The sequence below is a fragment of the Strix uralensis genome, chromosome 5, assembly GCF_047716275.1.
Source record: "Strix uralensis isolate ZFMK-TIS-50842 chromosome 5, bStrUra1, whole genome shotgun sequence".
NCBI classification, from domain to species: Eukaryota; Metazoa; Chordata; class Aves; order Strigiformes; family Strigidae; genus Strix; species Strix uralensis.
The window spans coordinates 58,566,540-58,594,013 of record NC_133976.1 but is presented as its reverse complement, the minus strand read 5'-3'; the positions used below and the strand labels follow the sequence as shown (position 1 = coordinate 58,594,013).

Here is a 27,474-nt window from a genome sequence, read left to right as displayed (position 1 = left end):
TGAGGAGAGGATGGGGTAATTGGGCATGTTAGACCCATGCATAATGAGGGCAAGTCTCTGCCTGTTTCCCACCCTCCACTCTGCCACTGCTCATGAGATGTGGTCCCCCATACGCTCCGTTGCTATTCCACTATGGGGCTCAACACCCCAAGGACCACAAGCTTTGATAGTGCCTCACCAGACTGGCAGTCCTCCTGGGCTGTGCAATAGCGTGTGGTCATGCTCCTGGTGTGGAAAGGCTGAAAGCTGCCTTATAAATTAAAAAAGATCAACCAAGCGAGGGCTCACGCTTTCCACCTGCAGGGTCTCAGAAAAACCATTAGGCTTTAAGTTGCTTTTTTTTTCAGGTTGTAAATACTGCCTTTGCAGGTAATGCTTTCATACAGGTAACAGCTGTACCTTCTGGGTGTCAGCACTGAGCACTACATTAGTGGTAGGTAAGAACAGGTGCTCCTGAGACCTATCTCCTTGACTAGGAGGAGAAATCTGTGGGGACAAAGTCAAGGGGGAATGAAACATGTTTGGTGCATGTGGAAATAAAGTGCATCTACCATGGAGCATTGTCCATTTCACCAGGCTTATTCCCTCTGGGTAAGCTTCTGATAATTCTAAATGCAGGAAATTTCAGCGGAAGGACAATTAAAACACCTAGCAAGAAAAAAGTACAAAAGAAAAAAATGCACAAAAATACTGCTTTTCACCATCCAAACTAAGTCAGCCTGAACCCCAAAGGACAGTGATACTGTGTTCTGCTGAAATTCTATCAGGCAAGCACTCAGAGCTTGGTGTCCCCATGGGAAAGGGTATCTCCAGTTTGTCAGAATGAACTGAAGGTACATCTCATTCTGGAAGGAGTTTGAATACAGCAACAATAAGATGTACAGGTTGGTAAAAAAGCAGTCAGGTCATCTGTAGCCATGTTTTCAATGTTTCTCACTCCTTCCTCTCTGAGTTGGCAGCCCCAGGATGCAAGTGCTAACAGCAAACACCCATCCTGGCATGTGATAAACCACCTCTGTGTATGACAGTCCCCTACTTCACCTCAGTGGGGCCATCACCTCCATCTCCCACCTGCACCACGTAGAGGCCCCTGCAGGGGTTGGGAGGACCCAGCAGAAGTGGGGCAGGGATGGGGCAGGCAGGCTGTGGAGAGGTGAGCAATGAATAAAAATTACCCACTGAAAGTTCCCCCAAGAACAGACAACATGGCTCAAGGGACAACAGTCAGGATATTAGCTCAGCATTAGTTGTGTTGACGCTGACAACAGCAGCAGAAAACCAGCCAGAAACACGAGATTCAGCACAGACCCAGTACAGAGAAATGCATCTGAGTGCCAAGAAGCTAACTAGTCATGCAACATATGATCTGCTTGCAGATGCCTTATTACACATGATGAAAGACAAGCAGAAGGGGGTTTGACTCTCAGAGCCTGGGCTGACTTTTCATGGGTTGTCTATTTGGGGGTGGAAAAATGTCTGCATTCGCAAACTGAGCCCTCTTGATCCAAGCCATATTGGTAGACTGTAAGCAGCGAGCCCACTTTTCAGGATAAAGCTGCATTTCAGATTTCTGATACAACAATTAATCAGACCTATTCTTGAAAATGAACAGCTTCCTGGATTTTTTTACACATTGGCTATGGATGCCATATCTAAAATGTGGATTTTAGATAACCATTTCCATCAGTAATTCATTAGTTTTTCCCTTGGGAGGAGGTGATCAGCTGGATTTCTAATATTGAGACAGACATGGCTTTAGGGCACATGCAGATTCATTCTCCATCTCATGCAAAGAGAATCCAATCGATCTTGGACATGTTGGAGCGACGGTACACAAAAGGCAGGGTCAGTCAGCACACGCGTACAAAGGCCGATGCTTCAGGGACATACTGAAGGACATACGCAATGCCCACACATCAGTGGGCACACCACAAAAACAAGGCACATCAGACACGCAGGTTTTGGCCTTGTCAGGGTCAGCAGGTCTGGTTTTTTTACCTTGGGCCAGTTCTGCCTCTTGTCTTTCTTTCTAATGGCAGGAGCTGCCAGGAAAGGAGACATTCACCGCCTGTTCTTTTCCCCTGCACCTCTAGTGAGCAGAAGCGGACACAGGAGAAATGAGGTCCTGGGACTTCTTTTAACCAGCCCACTGCCCAGCCATACGCAAGGCCCTGAGCAATCCCCCTGGGCACAACAAATGATTTATGTTATGCATGTGTTCTCCTAGGTGTGGGGGAAACTTTTGTTTCTCCTTGCAGTAAAACAGGAGAAACATTCCACCGTTGCAAACCCGGTCGTACGCTTGAACCCAGGCCCCCTTCCCGCAGCAGCAGTTCTCAGCAGCGCCCACACGGTGGAGCTCCCCCCTCAGAAATGAAGCCCAACTGGACGGCCTGGTGGTCACTTCCTCTGGGGTGACCCTGCAGAGCCCACGGTCAAGAAGGGAGACACAGCAGAGGGACGGTGTGGGACTCCCAGACCCCTAACCCCCTGCACGGAGCAGTCCTGCCGTGGCATGGCGCAGGCAGCAGGCCCGACTTCTGCCTCTGCCGACGGTCGGCTGAGTGACATTCCCTTAATCAGCTCGTCTGTATTAACTGTCAACTTTGGGAGGGTTATGCAGGGTTTCCTCTGTGTTCGGCAGTGCTAGCGGGGGGCCGGACTTCAGCCGCAGCTGCCATGTAACTGTATCACAAATAGGTTAACCCTTAGCTGTCAATAGCGAAGTTATATGCTCTGAGAAGGACAAGGGACAGATTTTTTAAAAAAATTCATTTCAAAGTAAGTATTCTAAGAAGAAAGTTATGGACGGTTGTTTTGATCCAAGAATTTGAAAGAGAATTACACAGCAAAACATTTCCAAATGTTGCAGGGTCTCTCTCAGGCTCACAGCATCGCAGAATCTTTCCAGTTAAATTTTCACTGTCTCTAGGGATGGCTATTCCATCACCTCTCTGGGCTGCTGTAACAGTGCTTACCCACCCTCATAGTAATTTGTTTTTCCTTTTATCGCACCAGAATTTAGTGCTGCAACTAGCAATAAGAGGCAAGGGCCTCTTCTCTTTTGTTGTGCATAAGTCCTGGGAAGAGTCTGGCTCTGTCTTCTCTGTATCATCCTCCGCTGCAGTCAAGTGCTGTTGCACTGCTGAGCCCCAGCAGGCTCCTCATGTGCAAGATCAGGGCCTGGCTCATCAATTCTAGTGCTTCACTGATGTAAAACTTCTGTCGGTGTCCAGGGTCAGGATGTCAGTCTCTTCTCTTCAGAGAGCTTCCACCTGAAGGACTGCATTTCTCACTCAGCTTCCCTTCATAAATAAATCACCTCTTAGACCCAGGACTTCAAAGTGATTATTAACAACATGCTCTTGCCCTTGTGCTCCAGCATTGTGGGTGGCTTCAGTCGGTGTTCTGATGTATTCAGTCAAGAAGTTCATGGGACTGCACGCTGCAAACACTAACCACCCTCTCAGCCAGCAAGAGAGGTCATTGTCATCAGCCAGTCCTTGTTCCTGGTCATGGAGGAGTTTTCAGTTCAAAGAGTGCACTTTTTTTTTTTTTTTTTTTTTTGAGCCACATCAACAAGTCAGGTTTGGCAGCCTGGTAATTGCTCAGAATCCAGCAGTGGCTGGAAGAGATGACACATAACACAACAGGCGACCACATTCTTCTGGGAAAACAAAGCATTCTCCCGGTGATGGTGCTGTCTTGATGCAGGCAGAAAATTCATTTGAACACCTAATCACTACTCCCACACACACATTGCAGAGGAAAAAAAACGGAGAAGGTTGGCGATCCTGCCGTACACATGACAGCACAGTGGTTTTGCATACAGCTGTGCTGACTGGCTTCCAAATGACTGTTTCCACAGGTCCCGCTGGCCTGCCAGCAGTAGTGGCGTTTGTGCCAACCAGTTTCAAAGCTCTTTGTGTCCCTGCTGTCATCTGAATCATCAGACCAGGATGTGTTCACATTTACAGATGTCTTTCTGAAACGCTCCCTTGCGTGGGAGGCTGGCGCTGGGTGTATTTGTGTAGGGTACATCACCTTCCATAGGTGACAGCTCCGTATTTTTGCAAGTGCCAAGTGCAAGAGAGGGCCTTTCCCTCGAGGTGGGCACACTTTGGGTGCCCCTCCTGGTGACTGAACAGCTGATAGCTTGCCACGATCCACTAATAGCAGCAGGACAAGCCATAGCGCTGCTGTTTCATGCTGTGCCATGAAATCTGTTCAACTCAGTGGTTCTCATCCTCTTCTTCAGCTGCTGCCACCCCTGCAGCTCCCCCTCTGCGACTTACCGAGCCCAAAGGTGACTTCGATACCTCCGAAACCTAAAGCCGAGTTGGACATAGTGCAAAACCTAGGCTGGAGGCTGCGGGCCTCACACCACCATACTGCCACCGCCCTCTCTGCACACTGTGGTGGCCGGAGAGGCCCGCAGGCCTTGGGGGGCGGGGGGACACGACAAAGCCTGAGGACACTTTCTCCCAAGAGCAGGTCTCCGCCGGGCCAGCTCCCAGAACCGGCCGCACCGGAGCGGCGCTGGCTGGGCGGAGAGAGGGCAGCCCCTTTCCCTGAAGCCGGGGTGAGCTCCTCCCCGGAGGAGCCGGAGCGCGGGGCTGGGCCCGGGGTTACCCCGCCAGCCCCACGGCGTCGCCGCCGCTCTCAAGATGGCGGCAGGGACGAACTGGCCCCGCCCCCGCGGGTCTCCGTCCCCATAGCAACGCGGCGCGAGCGGAGGGGGCGGGGCCCCGTCCGGCGCCCGGGTGCTTCCGGGCCGGCCCCGGTGGTGACGTGTCTGCGGGCTGTCAGCGCCGGCGGCAGGTGGTGGCGGGGCCGCGCGCCAGGCGGCCACTTCCGGTGAGCCACGGGACACCCCCCCCTCCGCCCCTCAGGGCCGTCCCCCGCGGCTGCCCCGGCGACGGTTTCTGTGGGGGCAGGGGCCGAGCTCCTCCCCGCGCCCCCCTCAAAAGGGCCGGGCCAGTGCCCAGTGTCCCCCCTCCCCCGGGGCTCGGGCTGAGGCCTCGGGCCGCCGGGAGACACCCTCCGCCAGGGCCCCGCACCGAGCATCCGACGCCGGGCCCTCGTTCGCCCCGCGGCCCCCGCCCGGTGGGAGGGCAGGGGGTGGCGGACACGCTTGCGGCGGAGGGCTGGTTGTGCCCGACGGGCGAGGCCAGCAGGGACGCGGCGTGGCGAGCGGTCGGCGAAGCCGTGACCCGTTGGCGGCCGGTGGGGTTGGATGTGGCGGTAACCGCCTCAGCAGGATGCAGCCGCGGTATAGTGCTACCGAAGGACGCACGACACCAAAACGTGTCTGCTAATTACTGTCCGAAGTTAAATAGAAGCTGAAACAAGGGCTCGTGCATGGGGAAATAATGAGGCTTTTTGTAAAACGAGTTGCAAGAATCTTTGCGTAGCCTCCCGAGACAGGAGATGAACGTCAAAAAGTGACATAACTTGTTACAAAGTCAAGAATAAAATGGAGTTTTAACGTATGTAGGTGGTAAAACTGTAAATATCTTTATCAGCCATGGTGCAGGTAGAGCGTGTGAAGAAGCAGCTTCCAGAAAGGACCATGTTTTGTTCTGTGCTTTGGAAATACCGCACATGTGTGGGCTTTGAAACATCCAGCATTCAAACTAGAGGACTTTCGCTTGTCTCATTCACTACAGAGAATCAGAGACCCTTGACACGTTTTTCATCTTTGATATAAAAACAGAGACAATGATGTGACATTCAAAAAAAAAAGAAGGAATCAACAAGGGTGACAGGTTGATTCTCTGAAGTTTTCTATTGCGATCACGGATTCATGGGGGTTTATTATGTTCTTTCTTCCCAGGGAGTTTGGAATAAGCAGTTTCAGACTAACAGGCTCCACTTAGCTAAAACAATGTTTGCAGATTTGGACTATGATATTGAGGAAGATAAGCTGTGAGTATTTCACTTGCCTTTTCCTGGTTTTTGCTAACAATAGAAATAGTCTTTGCAGCCAAGACCTACTGGGAGTGGATAAATTTACCTGCTCCTGATGCTGCGTGTTGGAGAGTCAGACTTGCTGTTCAGTCCTGATTTCTTGCTCTCTCTGGGGACTGGGGATGAGGCATTGTTGTGCTGGTGAACAAAGGAGAACATTTTCTATTGCTCTGCAGTGACTACCCTGCATCTGATTGCAAAGCAGTGCTGACAAATGTTCTATAAATTAGTGACCTTAGCCAGAGAAAAAAATATTTATAATGGAGGAAAGAGAATTAAGAGACAAGGGTAACACTGACCTTTCCTGCACAAGTAAAAGGTTTGATGAGATTAGCAATTTATTTAACATGGAGCACTTGTCTTGCATCTTGTTTATGCCGTGCAAGTTTTTCTCAGCACCTAGCAATGCAGGAGGGTGTCTCTCCCACCTTGCATGCAGTCTCAAAAAAGGTAGCCCAGAAGATCTTTCTGCTGGCCTGTGCTGGTAGACTGTATGGCAGAGATAATGTGATGAGTTCAAATGTGCAGTGCCCATTATGTTTTCGGTTTGTATCAACTCAGATACCAGAATTGTTTCATACACATGCAACTCTGCCTACCATGTTCAGTTATTCATTCTCCCTCCCATTCTAGGGGGATCCCCACTGTACCTGGGACAGTGACCCTGAAGAAGGACTCTCAGAACCTGATTGGGATCAGCATTGGGGGAGGAGCACAGTACTGCCCCTGTCTCTACATTGTCCAGGTGGGCACTCAGGGAGGAAGAATAAACCATCTTTGTAAAATAGTGTTGGCCTGAGAGATGGAAAGCGTGGAGAGTCCTATGCTATTCATTTTTCTCAAAGTGGGAGGCATCATCTTACTTTCTAGTGAATAAGATTTCCTTACCCTAGTACCTAATAGGCGTGGAAGAATTAAATTAAAACTTCTGAAATTACCATTCTCCTTGGAGAGCATGTTAGAATTTACAGGGGAATGGTGTGACATTCTCAACATCAAGAAATCTTGTGTTTGAGAAGGTGTGTCCTGGAGGCAAGAACTTCCTGAGAGAACAAGATGATCAGCCCATCTCTTAGTGAGGAAAGGGGAAAAACTGCAGCTTCACTGTGAACAAAATACAACTGAGTTAAATAAGAGGACTGTAATTGTCCCTTTTTTGTTCTTTAGCCCTGCATTCACCTTTCTCTTCCTCTTGATTCCAGACTACCCGTGCTCTTTCTCCTCTCTGCTAGGTATTTGATAACACTCCAGCAGCCTTAGACGGCACTGTAGCAGCTGGTGATGAAATCACAGGAGTGAATGGAAAGTCCGTCAAAGGGAAGACCAAGGTGGAGGTGGCCAAGATGATACAGATGGTAAAGGTGAGAGGTAGGAGGGGACCACTGGAGCTTCTGGGTCGTAGTTGACAGTTTATTGTCCATTGGTAAAGGAAGCCGCTGCTATTTGCTTCCAGCACAGCCGTTTTGGATTTGCTCTTTCTACAGGGAGAAGTGACGATACACTACAACAAGCTTCAGGCCGACCCAAAGCAGGGCAAGTCTTTGGATATTGGTAAGATTGGTTTCTTTTTTCCTAGAGTGTTAAAATGACACAGAGAGGTGAAAGATTGGTCCCAACTAAAACCAAAGTAAAATTCTGGTTCCGTTCTTCCTCTTAACTCAGTCACTTTCAAACGGATCCTGTCAAAGAGAATTACAGGTTTCAAAAAAATCTTTGCCTGACTTCTTGAAATAGTCCTGAAAGTTAAATTGAGACTTGACTGTTGTTGCAAGAGGCTTGTTTTTCTGTGCTGTGTTTAGCATGGATGAAACTCAATGAGATAATAATTCAATTAAATTTTAATACATGTAAGTTATGCTGACCTATTGAGATTTTCAGCTGTACGCAGAAATGTGTCTACTGAAAAACACTGGTTGCAGTTTCTCAGCTTGGAGAACAGTGGTGAAATGCTTATCTACACTTGATTTTTTTACAACTGTAAATTTTACAGGAGAGAGGAGAGGCTGTATTTCTAAAACAAAGGGTGTGTTTTGAACTAAGCCTCACAGCTATCTCCTTTATATGGTCTATCTTTCTCACTTTCCTAAAAAAATCTATCTATTCATTGTGCTTTCATTTTATTTCATGGTGATTAAGGTGCTAATGAATTGACAGGGATTCAGGAAAATTCTGAGGAGTGAGGTGGATTTCTGGGGAAACAGAATTGTGGTGAGAATATGAGATGCTGAACACTGTGGCTCCAGCTGAGTTCTTGGGAGCTGCAGGCACTTGGCATCCCTGCAAGTTTGCCTCTAAATAAACGTAGCTGAGTCATCTGATTCCGAAGAGGGCATAACTGTATGTAGTAATTTGCAGTGTATGACCACCAAAGACAGAAATTCATTCCATCAGGGTCTGACAAAAGCATTTAACTAAGATCCAAAAGATAAAATTAAGCACAGGGATAACTTTGAGCATTAAATCCTATTTGTCTTGCTTTCAGCCTGGTCTCCTAACTTCAGTTGAAGTAATACAGCAAGTAGCATAAGCAAAGTTTAGTTCCAAATACCATGATAGGTAGCTTATAGCAAAGTGATTGGAATAGTCTTCCAGAATAAGTGCTAGAGCTCTATTGATTGAAGTATGTAAGATGTGAGAGCAGAACAGACAGAAGATAGAAGATGTGCTATATATAGCTGGACTGAACAACTAGGTTCTATGGTATTTTTTTCCTGCTCACTACTTCAATAGTGAGTGAAGTTCAGACTGGCCAGCTTATTCAATGCCTGAGAAAGTGGTGAAGTATGCTAGTGTGCTTTTCATGCCCGCAAAAATGTCCCTGATCCTGGTTTGCAACTCTCTTTTGGCCTTTAGTATTGAAGAAGGTAAAGCATCGACTGGTAGAGAACATGAGCTCAGGGACAGCAGATGCCCTGGGGTTAAGCCGAGCCATACTTTGCAATGGTAAGTATTGTCCAGAAGGACATTTTCTTAAGGGAACACTTACCCTCTTGTGCCTACTTACTTTTTATTGTTCCTTGCATGTTCCACATTATTCCTTCATAATTCTTTCCTTCCGCTATGCCTCACTGTTGTGATTGCCTCTGCCCTTCCTGAGTGATACATCCTGTTATTGGGGCCATTTAAATGTTAGCTAAGGTCAAGTTAATAGATCAAATTAAGTGGGGACCCTCTCAGTGAATGCCAATAGGTGATGACCCCACACTGTAAAATAAGTTCGCAGTTATTTTAAAAGCTTCCCATGTTGGACCAGGGGACAGGCATTAAGAGGTGAGGAAAATTTGAACCAAAGATATGAAACTGGTATTTTTTCCAGTTGATCAGTTCTTAACCATATCCTGGATTTGACTGTTGTAATTCTGTATTCTGATTCTTGTTTCCGTGTAGATGGACTGGTGAAGAGATTGGAGGAGCTAGAGAGGACTGCGGAGTTATACAAAGGTAAACTGTGTCTTGCATCAGACACCAGATGGGAGGGAAGGATGCTTCTGTTGTGTTTCAGTGAAATAACTTAAATTCTTTTTCTGGCTTCCATCACAGGCTTGACAGAGCACACCAAGAGTCTTCTCAGAGCTTTCTTTGAGCTATCCCAGACACACAGAGGTAAAGAGTGTGAGTGAAGGGAGCAGATTTCTCTGACCTCTGGTTTCAGTTTTAGTCAGTACTTAGATTTGTGGTTCCCTTACCCAAAGAAAACTAAGTGTTGCAGAACTGATCTGGGAAGGGCTGCCCTGGTGTTAGCGGTCACAGTGCTAACACAGGCCCTGTCTTTCAACGAGACATTGAAGAAATGCCCTGCCAGCTTCTGGTCTTCGGGGAATATGTAGCATTATTCCCCAGCCAAGTGCAAGGTTATGGGAAGGAGTTGTAACACTGGAGGCAAGATTCTTCTCCGGGGCCAACTTCTTTCATCTGTTTTGAATTTATTCCAGCATTTGGAGATGTTTTCTCTGTCATTGGTGTACGGGAGCCTCAACCAGCTGCCAGTGAAGCCTTTGTGAAATTTGCTGATGCCCATCGCAACATTGAGAAGTTTGGGATTCACCTTCTGAAAACAATTAAGCCGGTAAAGAATTTAACTGTAGGAGTAAAGGGTCTGGAGAAGAGGGGAATCTAGAAGGACAGAAGCCTGTCTTTGAAGGTGTGGTCTTAAAGGTCATTCATTGTGGGAAGAACTGTCTTTGCTTTCCTTCAGGGAACTCTCTTCATAAAGAACCTAAGAGGTAATGTAGTGAATATATCAATCTTGTCCCTTTGACTTCTGCACATGAATACATTTCTGTCCTTTTCTTTTGGGGATGAGGGAGTAGTTTGATCAGGGTAGTCCCTAGAGCCCTTTCCCTGGTATTGGTACCCATAATTGAAAGATATCACTAAATTTAAAAGAGTTTAGATAAGCAGTTCCAGGAACAATTTAAGGATTTCAATCAATATATTTGAGTGAGAGTCTCCAGGGGACCTGTCCACTTAGTTTAGCAAAGAGAGATTAAATGTTGATTTGGGCACCACTTTCAGTGCCGTGTTGGACGCACAGCGTTGGGTAGTGGACCTTTTGAACCACACCAATTGACAGTGAAACAAGGTGAGTCAAAAAAAGATGAATTCGGACTAGAAGTGAGGCATGCGTTTCTAACACTGGAACCACTTGCCAGTGACAGTAATGGATGCTCTAACCATGGCAAGTCTGAGTCAAGATCGAACATTTTCTTTCAAATATGCTCTAGTTCAAAAAAGAGTTAACTCGAGGCAGTCTCATGACCCGGGCTGGTTAGAAGGTTGCAGTTGATGAATTGTAGTCATGCTTTTTGGTCTTATATTCAGCAACAGGATGCTTCCCTTGCAGATGCTTACTGACTTGAATACGTATCTGAATAAAGCCATTCCTGACACAAGGCTGACTATCAAAAAGTACCTGGATGTCAAGTTTGAATATTTGGTGAGCCACTTTTTTTTTTTTTTTAAGTACTGGTTGAAATTAAGTTTCGTAGAATCATAGCCTGGAAGTCACATATAGCCTATACGATCACACATCTATCCTTCCACAATCCATGTGAGAATGCATTAATTTTTCCAATCCTTTGTCTAATGCCAGATTACTCAGATTCAGATACCTGCTTTTAACCTAATAGTTCTCACTGGTAAGAAAGATCTCCCAGAATCCAGATGACTTATTTTGTACATGACTGAATTAACTTCCTTATTTATTTGTAAAGAGTTCCTATGCAACTTATGCTCTTGAACTCCCCTAAATAGCTCTCCAGTCCATGTTTTTCAGGTAGTTTTGGATAGTCTTTCTTTAGCCAAATGAAACAACTGTCAAATCATATTTGCTCTCATTTAGACCATGCCTTTTTTAAACTCCTCCATTTCACTCAGCCCTTGTTTTCTACATCCAAAAAGGGTAGGGTTGTTAAGTGCATCTGTTCTCTAACTGTAGGAATCTATTTCCTTTTACTAGTTGAGAGAACTATTTGGAGCTGCAGCCCTAAGGCAAGTGAATATGGCAGCATCTCTTCCCACATGTCCTTCCCCCAATTCATCTTTTTTTCCCCCCCTCTTATTTATTGCTTCCTCATACTTTTCTGGTACTGTGTTTTCCCAAACACTAGATGAACACAGGATTTTTCTCTTACTTAGGTTATACTTATCCAAAGTATTTGCTCCTGTAATATAAATAATGAGTGCCTTTTCTCTCCCCATCTTTAAATAGATTTTCTTTCCACCTGGAATGTTTAATATACTCTGATCCCACTGTGCTTTCCCCAGTGTCCCTAGCTGCAGCATTGAAGGAAGGCTTGAAATGGTACAGCCCTGTGGCTATGGGTGATGATGATTCTAATTCTTAGTATTTCCTTCTTTTTTTTTTCTTTTTTTTGTTTATTTTAAATTCTGCGAAGTCTTACTGCCTGAAAGTCAAAGAGATGGATGATGAAGAGTACAGCTGCATTGTGAGTACCAGTACTGTGGCAATGACAACTGCATACACTCCTTTCTGCAGCTTCCTTGTGCACACTGCCTTATAAATGTGAAAGCACTCCTGTCCTTGTGTGCACCCAAACTAGTGAATACATCCCAAGAACTATACACACTTGTTCTTAACATATTAGAAACTGGAGATCCTTAAATGCTACCTAGGAAACCCTGCCAATAACTGTCATGAATTACTGGTGCTGTGGAATATTAGAGGGACCAGAAATCTCCTCTGCAGCTTGTGTGCTCGGTGGTTGCCTGTCTCAGTGTTTAAGTAATACTAGCTTGTGTAAGGAGGATTAAGGTGTTAATCTTCACAGATTCCATTTGTGTGTAGTGTACAGCTTATCATTAATTCTGGAGTGTTTCTGAGAAATGGACATTTAACTTCTCTAGCAAAATGTGTACGAAAGCTGAGTTTGTAGTTGAGGAAAATTTATTAAAGTATCTCTTAACAATAGGGTTTTTCCTAAAAATAGGTAATTTAAAATCAGAAGACTTAAAAGAAACCCCATTCTTCAGTAACAGTTTGCTGTCTGGTATAGAGTTTTGCAAGTAATCCTTAACAGCTCTGTTTAAGATAGCTCAAAATGTCCCCTCCAGTTTCCCAGCAAAAAAGTAAAATCTTGTTTTATCCTAGGTATTAATCTCAGCACAAGGGTTTGAATTTTTGGAATGCCCAATTCCCGGTGCCAGGAAGGAATAAAACTTTCCTAACACAACATTTAATTATATCTTTCCTGCTAAATGGGAAGGAAAGAATCCCAGTCTTGCCCAGCAGAGTAACATCTTTGAGTTTGGCACATGCAGTGTGCATTACCAAGCCATAGTCAGTAACAGATTTTTATATATGTTATCTTTACAGGTGCAAGAGAAGAATGCTGTTTTGCTGACAGACCTAACCCCTTTCTCTCAAAATATTGTGCGGGACAATATATAGTTCCCTCCCTGCTGGTTTCCAGCGTTGTGTCTGGATATCACAGGGTTCCCTGTGTAGGTGTATAATATGTTATGCAATCCATATAGAGTGAAGCTTGCAGAGGAGGGCAGAACTTTTTGTGTGATTGATATAAATTAATATATCCCTCAGACGCTAGACTTGTTTGTTCATAGTGCCTGTCTTAATAGTTCAGATAAGAAGCCATGCCTGTTCTCCATGCTGGGTTGAAAGGTGTCTCTCCTTTTGTCCTTGCTTACCGTGGTTGGCATGTATTTGGCCTTCAAAACAGCCCTGTTGACTCCCAGTTGTTGATGTGGCTCAGCATTCCTCATGTTTCGTGCTTCCTGACTGCAGTTCCAGTGAGCCCGAGAGCGCTGTAATAACCCAAGGTCATTGTGAGTCCACTTCGGTAGGCAAACTGTGTGTACAAGCACTGTTGTGGGAGTCTAAAATGTCACCATGTCTTTGGCAGGCTCTGGGGGAACCCCTCTACCGGGTCAGCACTGGGAACTATGAATACCGCCTTATCCTACGTTGCCGGCAGGAGGCTCGCACACGCTTTGCCAAGATGAGGAAGGATGTGCTAGAGAAAATAGAGCTCCTGGACCAGAAACACGGTGAGTACTACTGCTGTGGCCAGCACCTGAAGGGGTCAGGCAGACATGGTTTTGGCCTTCATGCTCCTCCTTTGTCTCAGCTCAGAAATCTTTGCTGAAGAACCCTTCTGTGGCTGTGCCCGAGACAACTGCCCTCAGAGGCCAAAAGGAGGAGACTGTAACTAATTCTGGCGAGGGAGACTCAAATCACAGCCTTCATCCTCTGCTTGTGAAGGGGGATTTTGCCTGATTTGTTCCGAACTTGTCTCCACTACAGTGCAAGACATCGTGTTCCAGCTCCAGCGTTTTGTCTCCACAATGTCTAAGTACTACGACGACTGCTATGCCGTGCTCCGAGATGCGGATGTCTTTCCCATTGAGGTGGACCTTGCCCGCACTACTCTCAACTATGGGCAGAAGGACACGTACACGGATGGGGCAGAAGAAGAAGGAGGAAGCGAGAGAGACAGTAGCGGGAAGGAAGACGCGAATGGTGAAAAGCTCATTGATGATGCCTGAGTGTGCCAGCATGGCCAGAGGAAAGACTTTGCAGACTGTTATAAAAACATGTATTTTACATGGCGATCCATCCTCCGTGACTTTCTGTGTATGTCCAGCCTGGGACTCCTGCTCTGCTTTGGGTGGGGGTGGCTGGTTGGATTGGGACCAACCTCTACTTTCCTCTCTTTTCCCTTGCTTGTTTGCCTGGATATTTCTTTTTCCCCCCGAGACTTCTGCTGCCCAACTCGGGTACTGAGGTGTGGGGAGGAAGATCCCCTAGCACACCACCATGCGACTCTGCGTGCAGACAGGACGCTGCTGAGCGTGCGGGGCGCACCACTCCCCTCTGGCACATGGAAGCTAGTTAAACATCTGGAGATAATTGCAAATGGTGAGGACAGCCCCCTCTGTCCTCCCCTGGTGTTATGGGAAGGTGTTAGCACCAGCATTGTTTACTTCACCCCACTGCTCGCTGTCTTCAAGCTTCCCATTCTCTGGCCCGTTGTAAGCTTCCTCTCTCTTCCATCTGTCCCCATGGACTGCAGGACTGATTTTTTAGGATGATCACTGCCACCACTCCCAGCTCTCTGCGCCACTGCTTTTAAGAAATAGGAGCAAGTCTGAACGGATGCCTAGAACCAGTGGTGGTACATGTCATCGGATCACCCCCCACCAAGGGGCTGGGGGAAGGTCTCATACGCTGGGCTGCTGCAACCCTACTGCAAAGAGGTAGAAGTCTCTTCCCCTGGCTACCATCCCCCACATCATCCCTGAGCTCTGGCGCAGCTGGCACCATGTGCATGCCCCATAGCTACACACCAGGGCTAGAATCCTGCAGGATGTGGCTCTGCCCTTCCCTGTGGGAAGGAGGGACCTAGTTCAGGAAGGAGCCCCCCTACTCAGCTGAGATGCTGAGGTAAGCGTGCTTGTCTGAGGCAAGCGGGTTCCTGGGAGTAACAGCAAAGCTGCACACATTTCCATCGTTCTCTGTTACAGCTCTTTGCGATGGACAATAACCAAACGCGCTTCTAGAGGACGTGCAGCTAGTCCTGCACATGCTTTCCTTGTGCAGCTGCCAGGAGGAGCCACCTTAGAACTGCAAAGGAGACATCCCATCCTTAAACTAAAGAGGAGAGACAGGAAGCCTTATGGAGAGAGCAAGACGTGGCCTGTAGGCAGAGGCTTTGAGATTTTTTTAGTGCAGAGTGTGACTAGCATCGCACCTCCTGCTCTCCTCTCTGCACAGCCATTTCGTGCTGCCTCTGGGCCAGCCAGAAGCAGTAGCTAATGTCCTGTTCCCCAGCACAAGGGAAGGGGGGAAAGAAAAACCAAGGTAAATGAGGCTGCTTCTTTCCTCCTTCCTTTTCTCCTCCCTCCATCCCTGTGGGCTAATCCCAGCTGCAGATGGCACTTTTTATTTTATCAGGCAGCACAGCTGCCAGGAGTGGCATGCTGCTTGGAGGCAAGGGTTTTGACTTCTCTGTCATTACATTCTAGTGGTAGTGAGAGAGGTTATTTAAGGGCATTAATTTATGATTGAGATGTTTGTTTTTTCTCTTTGATTTGTTTTTGGAGCTTCGTCATCTCTGTGGGTGCCTGGAAGCAAGCCATCCATGGTCAAGCTGCTCTGGAAGATTTAAATGGACTTTGATGTACTGACTGTTGTCTCTAATAAAGAAAAATGTGACATTCTGCTTCCTGTCCTTCACGCATTTTCTTTAGTGAGATTTTTGCTCATCTTTCTTTGGTTTTAATCTTAAAATACAATGATGGGAAGGAAGAGTGTCATATTCTGGCCATTATTTTCTTGCTCATGCTGGTGGATAAGCTCTACGCCAAGAGGCAGTGGTTGCTGCAGCACAGGTTTCCAGAGGAGGAGGCTTATAAATGCTGTAGCAAAGCCAGTCTTCCATGTAATACCAGCTTCTCTGCATCTTGGCTTCCCAGGGGAATGCCAGCCTTGCAAAGCTGCCTGTTGCCTTAGTCCTGCGTGGTGGCATCCTTGCACCCCTCTAGGACCAGCTTCTCCACATAGCTCAGCTGTTGCATCACAAGCTTGAGCTGATGCTTAAGCCCCTGATCCGCTTTCAGAGCTGTTTGTTGCTAAAATATGAAGTGGTTAAGAGGAACAGAGAAAATGCTTCAGTGGAGCCTGCCTGAACGCCAACAATGCAAAGTGGAAAGCGGGGTAGCCAGGCTTTTTGCAGCCTGACTGGTGGAGGGGAAGGAAGAGGTCTGGGTATCTTACAGGACCGTCTGTAGCAAGAGCTTGTCCCCTAAGGGCTTTTATGGCTTCTGTGATAAGATTTAAGAGCAGGAATCTTAGTGGAAAATGTTGACTGGTAACAAGGAAACAGAGGGGACCTTGTTCCAGTGACCTGCCTGGTGCTGAGAGGGGCAGTTGTTTTCACGCTGTGGACCTTGGACCTCTGGGAAGTTGTGAGCTGCTTCTTGGAGGGGGCATTGGTGAACAAGGAAAACCCGGCCTGGGTGACAGGGGTGGCTGGGGAAAGAGCTGCAGAACAACTTGGTCGAGTAGAGCAGAAACAGTGATCTTACCTTGTGGGGAGGGGAGAACAAGCTTGCGGAGCAGCAAATGAATGCCTACAGGGCTCCATCACCCTTGCTGCTGCTCAGTCTTATTCTTGCTCATTCTCCCAGAGCTTTGCAGCTGGGGTTTGTCATGGTGCTTAGTCAGGTTTGGGATGTTTCTAAGGGGGTTTCAATAGGAAAAAGTCCAAAGTCTGCTGTGACTGACTCACAATCGGAGCTAACAGTGGTGGTGGTAGGCGTGGTGGGACAGGGCACAACTCTATGGCATTTATCTTCTCCACTCCACTTTCCAATTCTTATGTCTCTTCTTAAACTGACATGCTTCAGCAGCTTTATTTTGCTCATCATTTACTGCTCTTTGCTCGGGAGCATCTAGAATGAAACCCCTTCCTTCATGTCCCTGCTCCCCCTCTGGGTTTCAATGGCTGTATGGGTCCTGCAGGCTTCACCCATTACCCATTTATTTGTAGTCAGTCTGGTCTGGAATGAAACACCCCTCTTGATGGTCCCATGAACTGCCTTCCCTGTCTGCTTAGTTTTTGATCCCTCTCTATAGTCACAGGTTCCCCCAGGGCCTCTGAGGTGAAGCAGTTCAGGAAATCGGAAGAAAGGGCTTTGGCCAGGGATGTTTATAAAAGATCCAGTCCTAAAGCAGATTAGGACTGGTTTAAGCATGCCAGGGAAGGTTGTCCTCTCTGAATCTAGAAATCCACCACTGCAGTGGGGGTGAGGGGGGTCATGCCTGCCTTACCACGTGCTCCACCACCCTCGTTAGTGGCACACAGGGGCTGTGGCTTGTCCTTCTGCCTTACCTTTGATTCCTTTACGTAAGGGGGTGTTCTCTATTTAAAAGAAAAACACACACGCATCTGGTACCATTCCTGCTGAGTGGATAATCACTTGGGACATGGTTATTTACCTGCCCTGAAACCTCCACCCCCACAGCGGCCAAGTTGTTCCCTTCACACGTCAACAGGACTCACTTCAGCCCAGATAAAGCCGGCTCGCTGCTATTCCTGTCAGTGAGGCTCCGTCTCATGGCTGCTCACCTAATGGCATTAGTCTTTCTTAGATGTCATCTTCTTGCACCTCAGCAGCAGCCTCTAACTCAGCACTTACCTACTTGGAAAAGCAGCATCATGTGTCACTGCCGCAGCTTTACCGCTCACAAAAGATGCTCCAGAGGTGGTTGGAGCCGATGTCCCACCAGTTGAGCAGTGCCCAAGGGAGGTATTGCAGGAAATGCAGTGTCTACCCCCATGCTGGCTGCAGCTGGAGGTTGCCCAGACGACAGCTATGAATTACACCACCTCCTAAACCTACTGCCAGCTCAGCTGGTGCTATCCTGACCGTGGAAGTGGGGTGGAAGAAACACTGACACCAGACCAAAGCATATCAGATCTGAATACAAAGAGTCTCTAATTGTTTGTGTTCTGTATTGTGACAATGCAGAAGCAAAAGGAGAGTCCGTGGCAGCCTCTTAAAAGACTTTCTCCAGGGCTGGTTTGGAAGTGAGGAAAGAAGATATTATTTTTTTTCTTTTTGGTGTTTGGGCTGCTCTGAGCCTGTGTTGTATCAGCATGGGTGCAGGATGCAAGTAGACGTATCACCGGGTGGGTATGTGGACATATGTACATAAGGACCAGCTATTCTTATACCTCTCTCTTTTACTTCTTACATCTGCTTTTGTCTTAACTTTCTCCACCCTGTATCCCAGCTACCCTCCCACACTGAGGTGCACGCAAACAAGGCCAGTTTTATACATCCCTCTTCCTCTGCCCTGGCTAAAACCTGTCCCTCTCCACCATCTGGTCAGCGTTGCAGCCGTCTCGTGCCAACACCTCCCCGTCCCCCTCGGGACACCCAGCTCCCTCCCCGCTCTGCTCCTCTGCTACGTGGTTGGCCTCCTCGCTGGCCACCACCATGGTGTTGTCAGTGCTGTGGGCCAGCTGATGGTTGTCGCTGCTGTGCTCCTCGGCTTCCTGCACGTCGGACTCTGCTTCCTCAGTGTCGCTCCCACCACCCGCAGAGGGGTTCTTCTCCAGGGGAGGCTCCTTCTTCTCCCCTCGGTTCAGGCAGCAGTAGGTGGCCGTGGCCAGGAAGAGAGCAGAGAGCACCACCTCTGAGCCCGCCAGGTAGAAGATCACCTCGTAGTTCTTGAGAGCATCAACCAAGCGGCCTGATGGTTGGAGAAGAAGTGAGACAGTTACCCTGAGCCTACACACTCCCGCATGGACAGCCCAGCACAGGGGGGCAGCACCTGCGTTTGGCTGAGGACCCATTTCTCAAGGGAAGAGCAAAAAGCCTGAATATCTAAAAATCACCCTGGGCAGGAGCCACACTGTACCACCAGTGAAAGTACTGTAAGAGTGTGAGGTTGGTGTTTTCCCTTATTTGGACAAAATTAAATAATTATGAAACACTGATGTTACGGTCTCGCGTCGTGGTGGGCCATCTTGTTGCCAAGGTGAGATGAGCCTCTGCGGACTTGTTCAGTCTCAGAAAAGAAACAAAATTTAAGAGGCTTTCTTAAGCTACCATGTCAGGAAAACATTTAGAGGGGGAGAAGAAACATCTCTTTGGCAGAGAAATTGCTTTGGTTGGCCCACACCTGATGATTTCTCTGCCAAAGAGATGTTCTCAATGTATCTTCTGAATGCACGGGAGCTGGCAATGGAGGGAGGGTTCCCAGTCCTCAGTGCTGGGGAGCCTGAGAGCTGCCCCATTATGGTCAGGATGTCACCCACTGTGCTAGGATGGGGTCCTGACGGCCAGAGGCTTCATCCCGGTCCCGCGTGCTCCTGACTGTGCATGTGACCCCCAGTCCCTGCTGCACTATGGTGCATGGCCTGAAACCAGCCTCAGGGCACACTGACGTGCCTCCCAGAGCAGTCATGGGAGGCATGCGGCGAATTCCTCAGCGGGTGAATGTGCCCCTATTCACCCAAGCTGGATGGCGAACGAGGAGCCTGCGTGCACGCACGCGCACGTGTGTGTGTGTGCAGCTTATCCTGTGCCAAACCCCCTCAGCCCCACAGAGCGGGAAGCAGCTCAGGAGGATTACACCAAACAAAGCCACTTTGTTCAGCCCCCTTCTTCCAGCCAAGCCTGCTCCCCCGACTTGGAGCTGTGGGGTTTGCCAGCACACTCAGGTTTCCCGTACCAGGGGGGTTCTGCAGCAGCAGGTCCCCCTGGGGGGAAGGTGGGAACCACAACTTGGATCACCTCAAAACCATTCTTCAGTGACCCTGCACTGTCTGCATCCTGTTGTGTACATGCACAGTACCAAGGCAGAGCTGAACTGAGGCAGGAGGGCTAAGGGATGTCACCTACCACCACCCACTGGTGTGCCTTCTCCTTGGAGCAAGGTGGTGTTAAATCCCCTTCTCTCCCCATGATCTCTTTGCAGCTGCCTCCGAGACACTTACTTCTTAACCCTCCGTGGCCTGGGACTGCCGACTGCCCCACAGCTTGTAAGCTGGGACATGAAGCATCAAGAGGGTCTTCTCTTGGACACCAATTTTTACCTGAGAGTTGGGGGGAGTCGCTGAGGGCAGATTTCGCTCATAACTGGTAGTCTGTACTGGGGAAAAGATCATTCACACAGAGATCTTTAGTGATGGGCTTTAGCCCACATGTTGCAGCTGAAGGAGAGCAGGAAGCAGTGGAGTGGTCCCTCCCCAAGGGTTTGCCCATGGTCTGTCCCTGACCCTTCCTCACAAAAGACACATGCAAGAAACTATGCTTCATCTGGAAATGATCCTTTGGCATGATTTGGCTTTCTCAGACCTGAGCAGACACGTAACAGGAACCTACACCAGCCTCTTGGGTGAAGGGTCTCTCTCCCCATTCAACAGCTTACTTATGGGCTGTTTGTGGGGCATGAACCTTACCAGGGACTGTGGCCTAGACTAGACTGGTTGAGAAGCTGTGAGTGTCTTAATCCTCTTAAGAAAAAGTAACAGCAGATGACTCAGGTGGGTCTACAAACTGTTTTAAATTGATTGACACCAAAATGCCTGTGCTGGGACCAACACAAGCTGAGATCATTATTCAGCAGCAAACAAAAGACCATGGACACCAAGGAGAATTTGAAAGATCCTTGTCTTGTCCTACTGAAGACCCTCAAAGGTTTGCCTGCAGCACGTGGCTGACCCTACCAATAACATATTATGCAACGTTCGCAGTGAAGGCAGAGACAGGGGGAAGTGCCAGGACTGAGGCACACCGGAAGTTGTGCCACTCTGGATAGCTCCGTATGCCTGCCATCACTCAGGTCTCTGAGCAAAGCAGAGAGAGAAATACCACTTGCCATCTTCTGCCCCTGCGCAGATTTGGTGTTGTGGTGCATGGAGTGAGACTGGGAGCTCTCACTTCAGATCTCAGCTTCCAGAGGAATTTTGAAGTCGATAAATAGGGTCTTTCTTCAAGTACCATGCCCATGCCCAGTACCTGCAATACTGTGGAATGGCAGCCAAACGAATCACCTGTGTTTTGCAGCAAGAGACCTACCTGCAGAGGGTGGACCGATGAGCACAGCGAAAGCCTCGATAAGTAGGACCAGCCCGATGGCGCTGGAGAACTTCTGGGAACCAACAATTGCCATCAGCACCTCAAACTGCAGTGCCCCCACCATGCCGTAAGAGATGCCAAAAAAGACACAGAAGATGACCAGCCCCGTGTAATTGCTAGCCCTGGCACTGCAGATGTCTGTCAAGCCATTGAAGAGCATAGCAAAGCTGAACAGGTATGCCACATGAGGACGGACCCACTTCAATCCTGCCACCATGCCGCAGGCTGGGCGGGCAAAGATGTCTATGAAACCAATGATGGAGAGCAGGAAAGCAGCCTCTGTGTCTGGTACACCGGTGTCCTTGGCGTAGTTGACCAGCAATATGGGGGGCACGAAGAGACCTAGGACCAGGATGAACTTTGAAATAGTGTAAATAATAAACCCGCGGTTGGAAAAGATACTAAAATCCAGAAGCTTCTTTCCTTTCTTGGGCTTCTTTTTGGTTTTCTTGGCTTTCTTGGTTCCATCAGTGGTGCTGATTCTCTCCTCTGATTTCCCTCCTACAGGCAGCATCTCCTTGGCTTCGTATTTGTCCTGAGCTTTCTCCATCTTCCGCTTCATGCCCATATCCAGGGGTCTCATGACTGCCCCACAAGTGCAGCAGTTAAGCAGAAGGCCCCCCATGATAAGGAATCCTCCTCGCCAGCCAAACTTCTCCAGCAGCACTTGCCCCAGTGGAGAGAGGGAAGAAAGGAAGACAGGGCTCCCAGCAGCAGCCAGTCCATTGGCAAGAGGCCGACGCTTGTCAAAGTAGGTGCCCAGCATGATCAGTGAGGGCTGGAAGTTCAACGCCATACCCAGACCTACATGAGGTTGAGAGCCAGGAGGGAGACAGGAGGGGCAAGAACATGAGACATGTTTTGAAACAAGTTGAAAACTCCCCTCAGCCTATCCTAGTCCTGAAGTCCTGTGATAGGATTCATGTGTTTCCCACAAGCCTCTGCTCCTTTGTGTTGGTGGGTTGCCCCCAGAGAGGATGGGCTAAAACAGCCTGGCTACCTGAAGCGTATTTGAATCAGGTAACTGTGGCCATGTTTAGACAGGACATCTGCCTTAAGCAGGAACTTTGCCTCTCTCTCTTACCACTATATACTGACGCGACCCCAGTTGCCATGATCACTGAGCATCACTTATGTTTCTTCTGTCCCTCTCCCCTCAACCACAGGCCCTGCCTGTTTAGATCCAGCAGATGCATCTCCCACAGGTGCAACATTCAGGACTAGATGCCTCCTGTGAGCAGGGTGTGAATAGCAGAGGGAAGACCTGATGCTAAACATGGCAATGCCAAAGGGATACAACATAGTCTTGGCTTTTCCCCAGGTAAGTCTGTGCCTCCCCCCAACTCCTGGGGCTCTCACCCGTCAGCACGCCAGCTGTCAGATAAAGCTCAATGATATTGGTGGTAAAAGATGCCAGGATCATCCCAGAGGAAGCTAGCAGCCCACCGATAAGCATCACGGGCCGGCAGCCAAACTGGTTCACCATGATGCTGCATACTGGTCCTGGGAGGAAGCAGAGGAGACAGAGTAGGAGATCAGGAGACAGGACAAATGGGAAGGGGCAGCCAGCCCAAGCAGGGCAGTCGGGGAAGATGAAACACCGATGATGGAGATCACTACTTGGCTGCTTAGACACACATCTGTTGGGCCCAGCCACGGGAGACAGGCTGTGGTGTGGAGACCTCTGATTTGCCCTGCCTTCAACCCCCTGTTCCCTATGAACGAGAGGGGCTTGGTGTGATAAGGGCAGCTCTTCAGCAACGGGAGCAAACCCCTTCTCAACTGTCTGAGAGGCAGGTGACCTCTGAGATCTCCTGCGGCAGAGGAAACAGGGACATGAAATGCAGCACACTTCTAGAAGAGAAATGGTGGGACAATTGTATTCTGCATGTTGGTTCATGACTGTGACAGTGAGCATGAGGAGAGCCCATGGGGACATGGTCTGGGCCTGTAGCAGGGTGAGGAACGCACAAATTGGGGAGGGGTAAGTGTGTCCAAGCCTCACCTGTCCCGTAGAGCATGGCCAGCATGATGGAGGAGATCCAGGCTGTGTCACTATAGCCGACATGGAAATCTTTCATGAGCTCCTTGAAGTAGACACTGACGGCTTTTGGGAAGGCATAGGAAAAGCCAGTGATCACAAAGCAGCCGAGGAGCACGATCCAGCCCCAACCACCATCCGGGGGCTTCACAGGAGCTGGGAGCTGCCCTTCCTCTGGGTCAGGTCTCCCCATCGCCTAGCCTGGGAGGGGAAAGGCAGGCCAGGAGGAGGTAAGGCAACAGAGAGAGAAAGAGAGAGAAATCTCCAGGCACCATGAGAAGAACAGAGCAGGCAAACATTTACTACAAGGTTTCTCTCCATGTCCACCATCTCCAAGCTCCATGAACCTCACTGGGGGACCACATCATCTCTCTGCACCTTCATCCCGCGAGGCAAGGCAGGACTGCTTCTGGGTGCAAGGTCAAGTCACAGCTGGGCAGAGGTGGGAAGCTCTCCCTGAGCTTGGGGCAGCCCACAGCTCCATAACCCTGGGTCAGATGCAGCCGAACAGGGTCACAGCTTCCAGCTGAGACTAGAGACCTGCGTCTGATGTGGTGGGGCATCAGGATCTGCAGCACCCCACTTGCTCCATATCCAGCCTTGCCTGCAGGCTGGTGCAAGGTGAAAGCCAGCAATGTGAACCCCTCTGGGCTCCCAAGATTTTCCTTTGAGCCTCTCCCATCCCAGTCTGCTCTAGCTGGGAGCCCTGCAGGACCTTCCTTGCTACAGAAGTCCCCAGCAGTGAGGCACAGGAGATCCATTAAGCCCACTGTGCTTTCTTCTGGGAGGCCCCAGTGCACAGCCCTCTCCCTTGCCCTCCCTTCCCTGCCACGAGGGGCCAGATCTGGGAAATGGGTGAAGGGGGAGAGCGTGGCAAACCAGTGGTTATTTGCATGCCAGAGAGATTAGGGCTCTGTATCTACATGGAGGGGCCGGAACAAAGCCTAAGGGGGGAGAAGGAGGGAATTAGAAGGATGTCCCGTGAGTTGCTCTTGAGGCCCTTAAGCTGCCCAGGAATTTTGCTCCAGTTGGCTGCTGTGGGTATGTTTTTCTCATTTCTCCCCTAGGCACCAGGTCTCTGCCATACCCCTTCCCAGCACCACTGGCCTCAGTTTCTTGGTCAGCCAGAGTTATTTTCACACCTGTATGCAAAACCATCCCTGGACTTTGATTACAGATGTTCCTAAGTAGCATCAAACAGGCATTAGAAAGCAGGGGGCTTTCTCCATGCCTGAACTGGGCTTTGTTGGGTCCGGTTTGCTCTACCACCATCCTGCTGGCAGTACACTCCCAACGTGGGTCCTCTGTCCTCCCCAGCTCCCTTGGCTGAAGGACTACGAGATGGCATCAACATCCCCCAACATCCCTTGGCACCGGCAGTCGTGGGAAATGCCAGCAGTCACATACTGACTGGAGACTGCCAAGGGGACAAGGACACTCCTATGAATGGGACACACAGGGCTAGCACCTGGCAGTTTTGGATCTGGTGCATTTCTCAAGGAAGTCCCTCTTCTTTGTGTCCTCCAAGCAATGGGGATGACTTGACCTGATTCCCATAGCTGCTGTTCCTCTGCACGTTAAACAAGTGCAAATCCTTTAGGCAAAAGCATGGATGACATAAGTTGGGGCAGAGCCCAGCTAAAGGGCTCTTGCTTGGCAAGAGGTTGTCCTACTTACTCCATGACACCCCTGAATCTTGCAGAAAAGGAGAGTGACTGGTCTTTCTCAGGCTTCAGGAAGTTCAGCATGCAGAGCCAAGGCTAGAAACGAGGCTGGGAATTGCTCCGAGAGGGGTCTGAAACTGTAGTTTAGGGTAGGCTGGAGAAGGGACTTGCAAGACAAGACAACTAGGTCAGTTCTAGACCCCTCAGCAAGGGACATGGCACCTGCACCCACAGTGCATCAACATACAGAAGCACAAAATGGTCTTAGCCGGTTGGTTTTAGTAAGGTGCCCAAGCCAAGGCTGACCTTCAGAGGGAAGGGTGGGTTAAGAGTCATCAGCCACCCTCAGCAGTATCCCCTCCTTTCAGAACCCTTGCTTCTGAAAACGGGGAGTAGTTCAATGCAGTACCCAGGCATCTGCAACCACCACGGGTCCCTGCAGCAGAGCTCCCCAAACTTTCAGGACCCCATCAGCTATTAAAAAAGGGAGCAGGATCTGGCTCTGAGCATGGATTGGGGCAGCTCTTCTGGATGGCCATTTCCTAACAGCTCTCAGGTGGAACCGCAAGGGCTGGTGCAGGCTACTCCAGTCTCTCCCCACCATCCCAGGTCTCAGGGACTGTGGCAAGGGGCAGAGGCATGAACTGAGTACAGGGTGCTATAAAGACATTTTCAAGGCAAAGAATCATTGCAAGGAAGAAAAGATCAATTATACACTCTCGAGACACCCATACCTCTCCGTTCACACCCTTTCTACTGTTATCTGGATCGCTGGCACACAGCCAGCCTGAACAGTCCTGCTCAGCTTCTGCCATTACCTGCCGGCTGCTCCGCTCCCAGCTCCACCTGACTGACAAGCTAGGCACAGCTGCACTAAAGGTGACCTGCTGCAAAAGCACAACGATTTCTTGATCAGTGCTGGTGCTCTACCACTGCACCACCTGCTGCACATAGCTACGTCAAATAAGAGTGACTGCCACCAAACACACTCTGAGCCTTTTTATCCAAGCCCCTCTCCCAGCCTCGCTCTTCTCAATCTCATCCTGCACCACAAATGAAATGAATCAATCAAATCATTGCAATTCATCTTTCCCCTCCCCCAGCTTCCTAGCAAGAAAATATTTGTCCATCTGTGGTATGGTCTTCAGAGATTTCTGTAGCATCACCTGTCAGTGATGAGTCAACAGTGTCTGATTTTGAAGAGCATATTAGACAAATATCCATCAGTACTGTTTGAGTGTGGAGCTGGGTGGGTACCTCTACAAAAGCCACTCACTCGGTGCTACAGAACTGTACAGCAAGGCATGAAAGGACTTTTACCTGCCTACAGCTAGATGTTGCATGAAAAAGATGAGGTGTACCAAAGGAGCTCACCTGTGGAGATGCCTCCAAGGCCAGTGTGCTATAGCACAGCTCTGCTGGAGATTTATCCCAGCTCTGAGCCGGGCAGTTCAGAGCTGCCTTGTTCGTAACACCACAGCACATATGCTAGCTCTTCTGCTCACAGCTGCACACGGTGGTCACACCGTGTACCCTGCACCTGCCTTTGCACACTGTACAGCTTGCTATTATTTCCTCCTCAGTGAAGGAGCTTTATTCACAGGTAAAAATACCACGTGTAAGTTCACATGCACCTAAAAGCTCATCAGCATGGGCATCTGCTCTTCCCCGTGCACCAGAGGCGGGTGGGCCAGAGCAGGCACTGCCGCAGAGCTAGTTGCAGGTGGGTGCCAGGAGAAGACCTGTGCAGACACCAGAAGTCACAAGTCCAGGTTGGGAGGGTGAAGGCCACAGCAGGTTCAGCCATGGTTGCTAGTCCCTGGACGGAAGGCCACAGCAGGTTCAGCCATGGTTGCTAGTCCCTGGACGCACAATCAGCAGCCAGTGCTGGACGATGCCCAGCAAAGCCCCACTGTGCCAGGCAAGCTGCATCCAGGAGGGTCCATGTAAATACTAAGATGGCTCCTAGTGCTTCCACACAGTACGGATTGGGCGGGGGGTCTGTTTATTAAATGCAAGGGCCATGATTCATGCCACCAGCCTCCCTAGCCCACAGGTGACACCCTGGGAAAGTATTTGTTAGAGAACTAAACGAGTGCAGGCCTGAGACGAGCTGTGCCCTTGGCAGCCAGTACCAAGATGCAAGCATCCCTCCATGCCACTGACCTGCGCAACGAAGCGATGACCTTCCAAGCACGGGCTGAGCCTCCAAGGGCCAAGTGGACCTGTCAGCAGCACTCCCTTCTCCCTCTGGCTGGCACTTCCCGGTTCTGGACGAGGGTGCCCGGTTAGATGGTCCTGCTGGCAATTTGCTCCATGGTGAGCATGCTGTCAGCCAGGCACAGGGTGATGCCTGCAGGAACCCAGCACTCGTTGAGCAGTCTCTTGTGCCCCACTCCTTCCTTTGGGGTAACTATGTTCTCACTAGAGAGCTAATCCTTCTCTCAGCCTGCTTTCCTCCAGCTCCAATGCTGCCCAGCAAAGCCACCTGCGGCCAGTCCGGGGGGATGCCCCACACAGGGGACCCCCTTACCTCCTGCAGGTGCAAGTAGTGCCCCACGGTTCTCCCAGAGTGGATGTGGGTCAGCAGCCGCTTATGGTTTCAGGTCGGCAGAGACCAGCAGGTGCTGAGCGGGCAGAAAGCACTTCTCCACTTTTAAGAGGCTT

General features: G+C 49.3%; 2 protein-coding genes across 2 annotated transcripts; one reads left to right on the top strand and one right to left on the bottom strand.

Moving 5' to 3' along the window:
- Positions 1 to 4,781: 4,781 nt before the first annotated feature.
- Positions 4,782 to 15,671, top strand: PICK1 (protein interacting with PRKCA 1). Its single transcript, XM_074871177.1, has 13 exons — positions 4,782 to 4,857; positions 5,837 to 5,928; positions 6,604 to 6,715; positions 7,203 to 7,331; positions 7,455 to 7,521; positions 8,824 to 8,913; positions 9,358 to 9,411; positions 9,511 to 9,573; positions 9,903 to 10,036; positions 10,814 to 10,906; positions 11,868 to 11,918; positions 13,353 to 13,497; positions 13,754 to 15,671. The coding sequence occupies exons 2-13, from the start codon at positions 5,888 to 5,890 to the stop codon at positions 13,993 to 13,995; spliced, it is 1,221 nt and encodes a 406-aa protein (XP_074727278.1). The 5' UTR covers positions 4,782 to 4,857; positions 5,837 to 5,887; the 3' UTR covers positions 13,996 to 15,671.
- A 2,254-nt stretch (positions 15,672 to 17,925) lies between these two features.
- On the bottom strand, positions 17,926 to 27,442 carry SLC16A8 (solute carrier family 16 member 8). The gene is made up of 5 exons (XM_074871176.1): positions 26,974 to 27,442; positions 23,108 to 23,344; positions 22,462 to 22,605; positions 21,043 to 21,906; positions 17,926 to 18,709 (listed from the first exon to the last, which is right to left on the bottom strand). The coding sequence occupies exons 2-5, from the start codon at positions 23,334 to 23,336 to the stop codon at positions 18,315 to 18,317; spliced, it is 1,632 nt and encodes a 543-aa protein (XP_074727277.1). The 5' UTR covers positions 23,337 to 23,344; positions 26,974 to 27,442; the 3' UTR covers positions 17,926 to 18,314.
- Positions 27,443 to 27,474: the final 32 nt, after the last annotated feature.

Bases quoted from the DNA above. Each gene is read 5' to 3' on its own strand.
- PICK1 (XM_074871177.1), top strand. From the start codon at position 5,888: ATGTTTGCAGATTTGGACTATGATATTGAGGAAGATAAGCT. The intron at 9,412-9,510 runs GTAAACTGTGTC...CTTCCATCACAG, and splicing joins GACTGCGGAGTTATACAAAG to GCTTGACAGAGCACACCAAG. The intron at 11,919-13,352 runs GTGAGTACCAGT...TGTCTTTGGCAG, and splicing joins ATGAAGAGTACAGCTGCATT to GCTCTGGGGGAACCCCTCTA.
- SLC16A8 (XM_074871176.1), bottom strand. From the start codon at position 23,336: ATGGGGAGACCTGACCCAGAGGAAGGGCAGCTCCCAGCTCCTGTGAAG. The intron at 22,606-23,107 runs GTGAGGCTTGGA...GCTTCCTCCCAG, and splicing joins GGCCATGCTCTACGGGACAG to GACCAGTATGCAGCATCATG. The intron at 18,710-21,042 runs GTAGGTCTCTTG...TCCAACCATCAG, and splicing joins CATCGGTCCACCCTCTGCAG to GCCGCTTGGTTGATGCTCTC.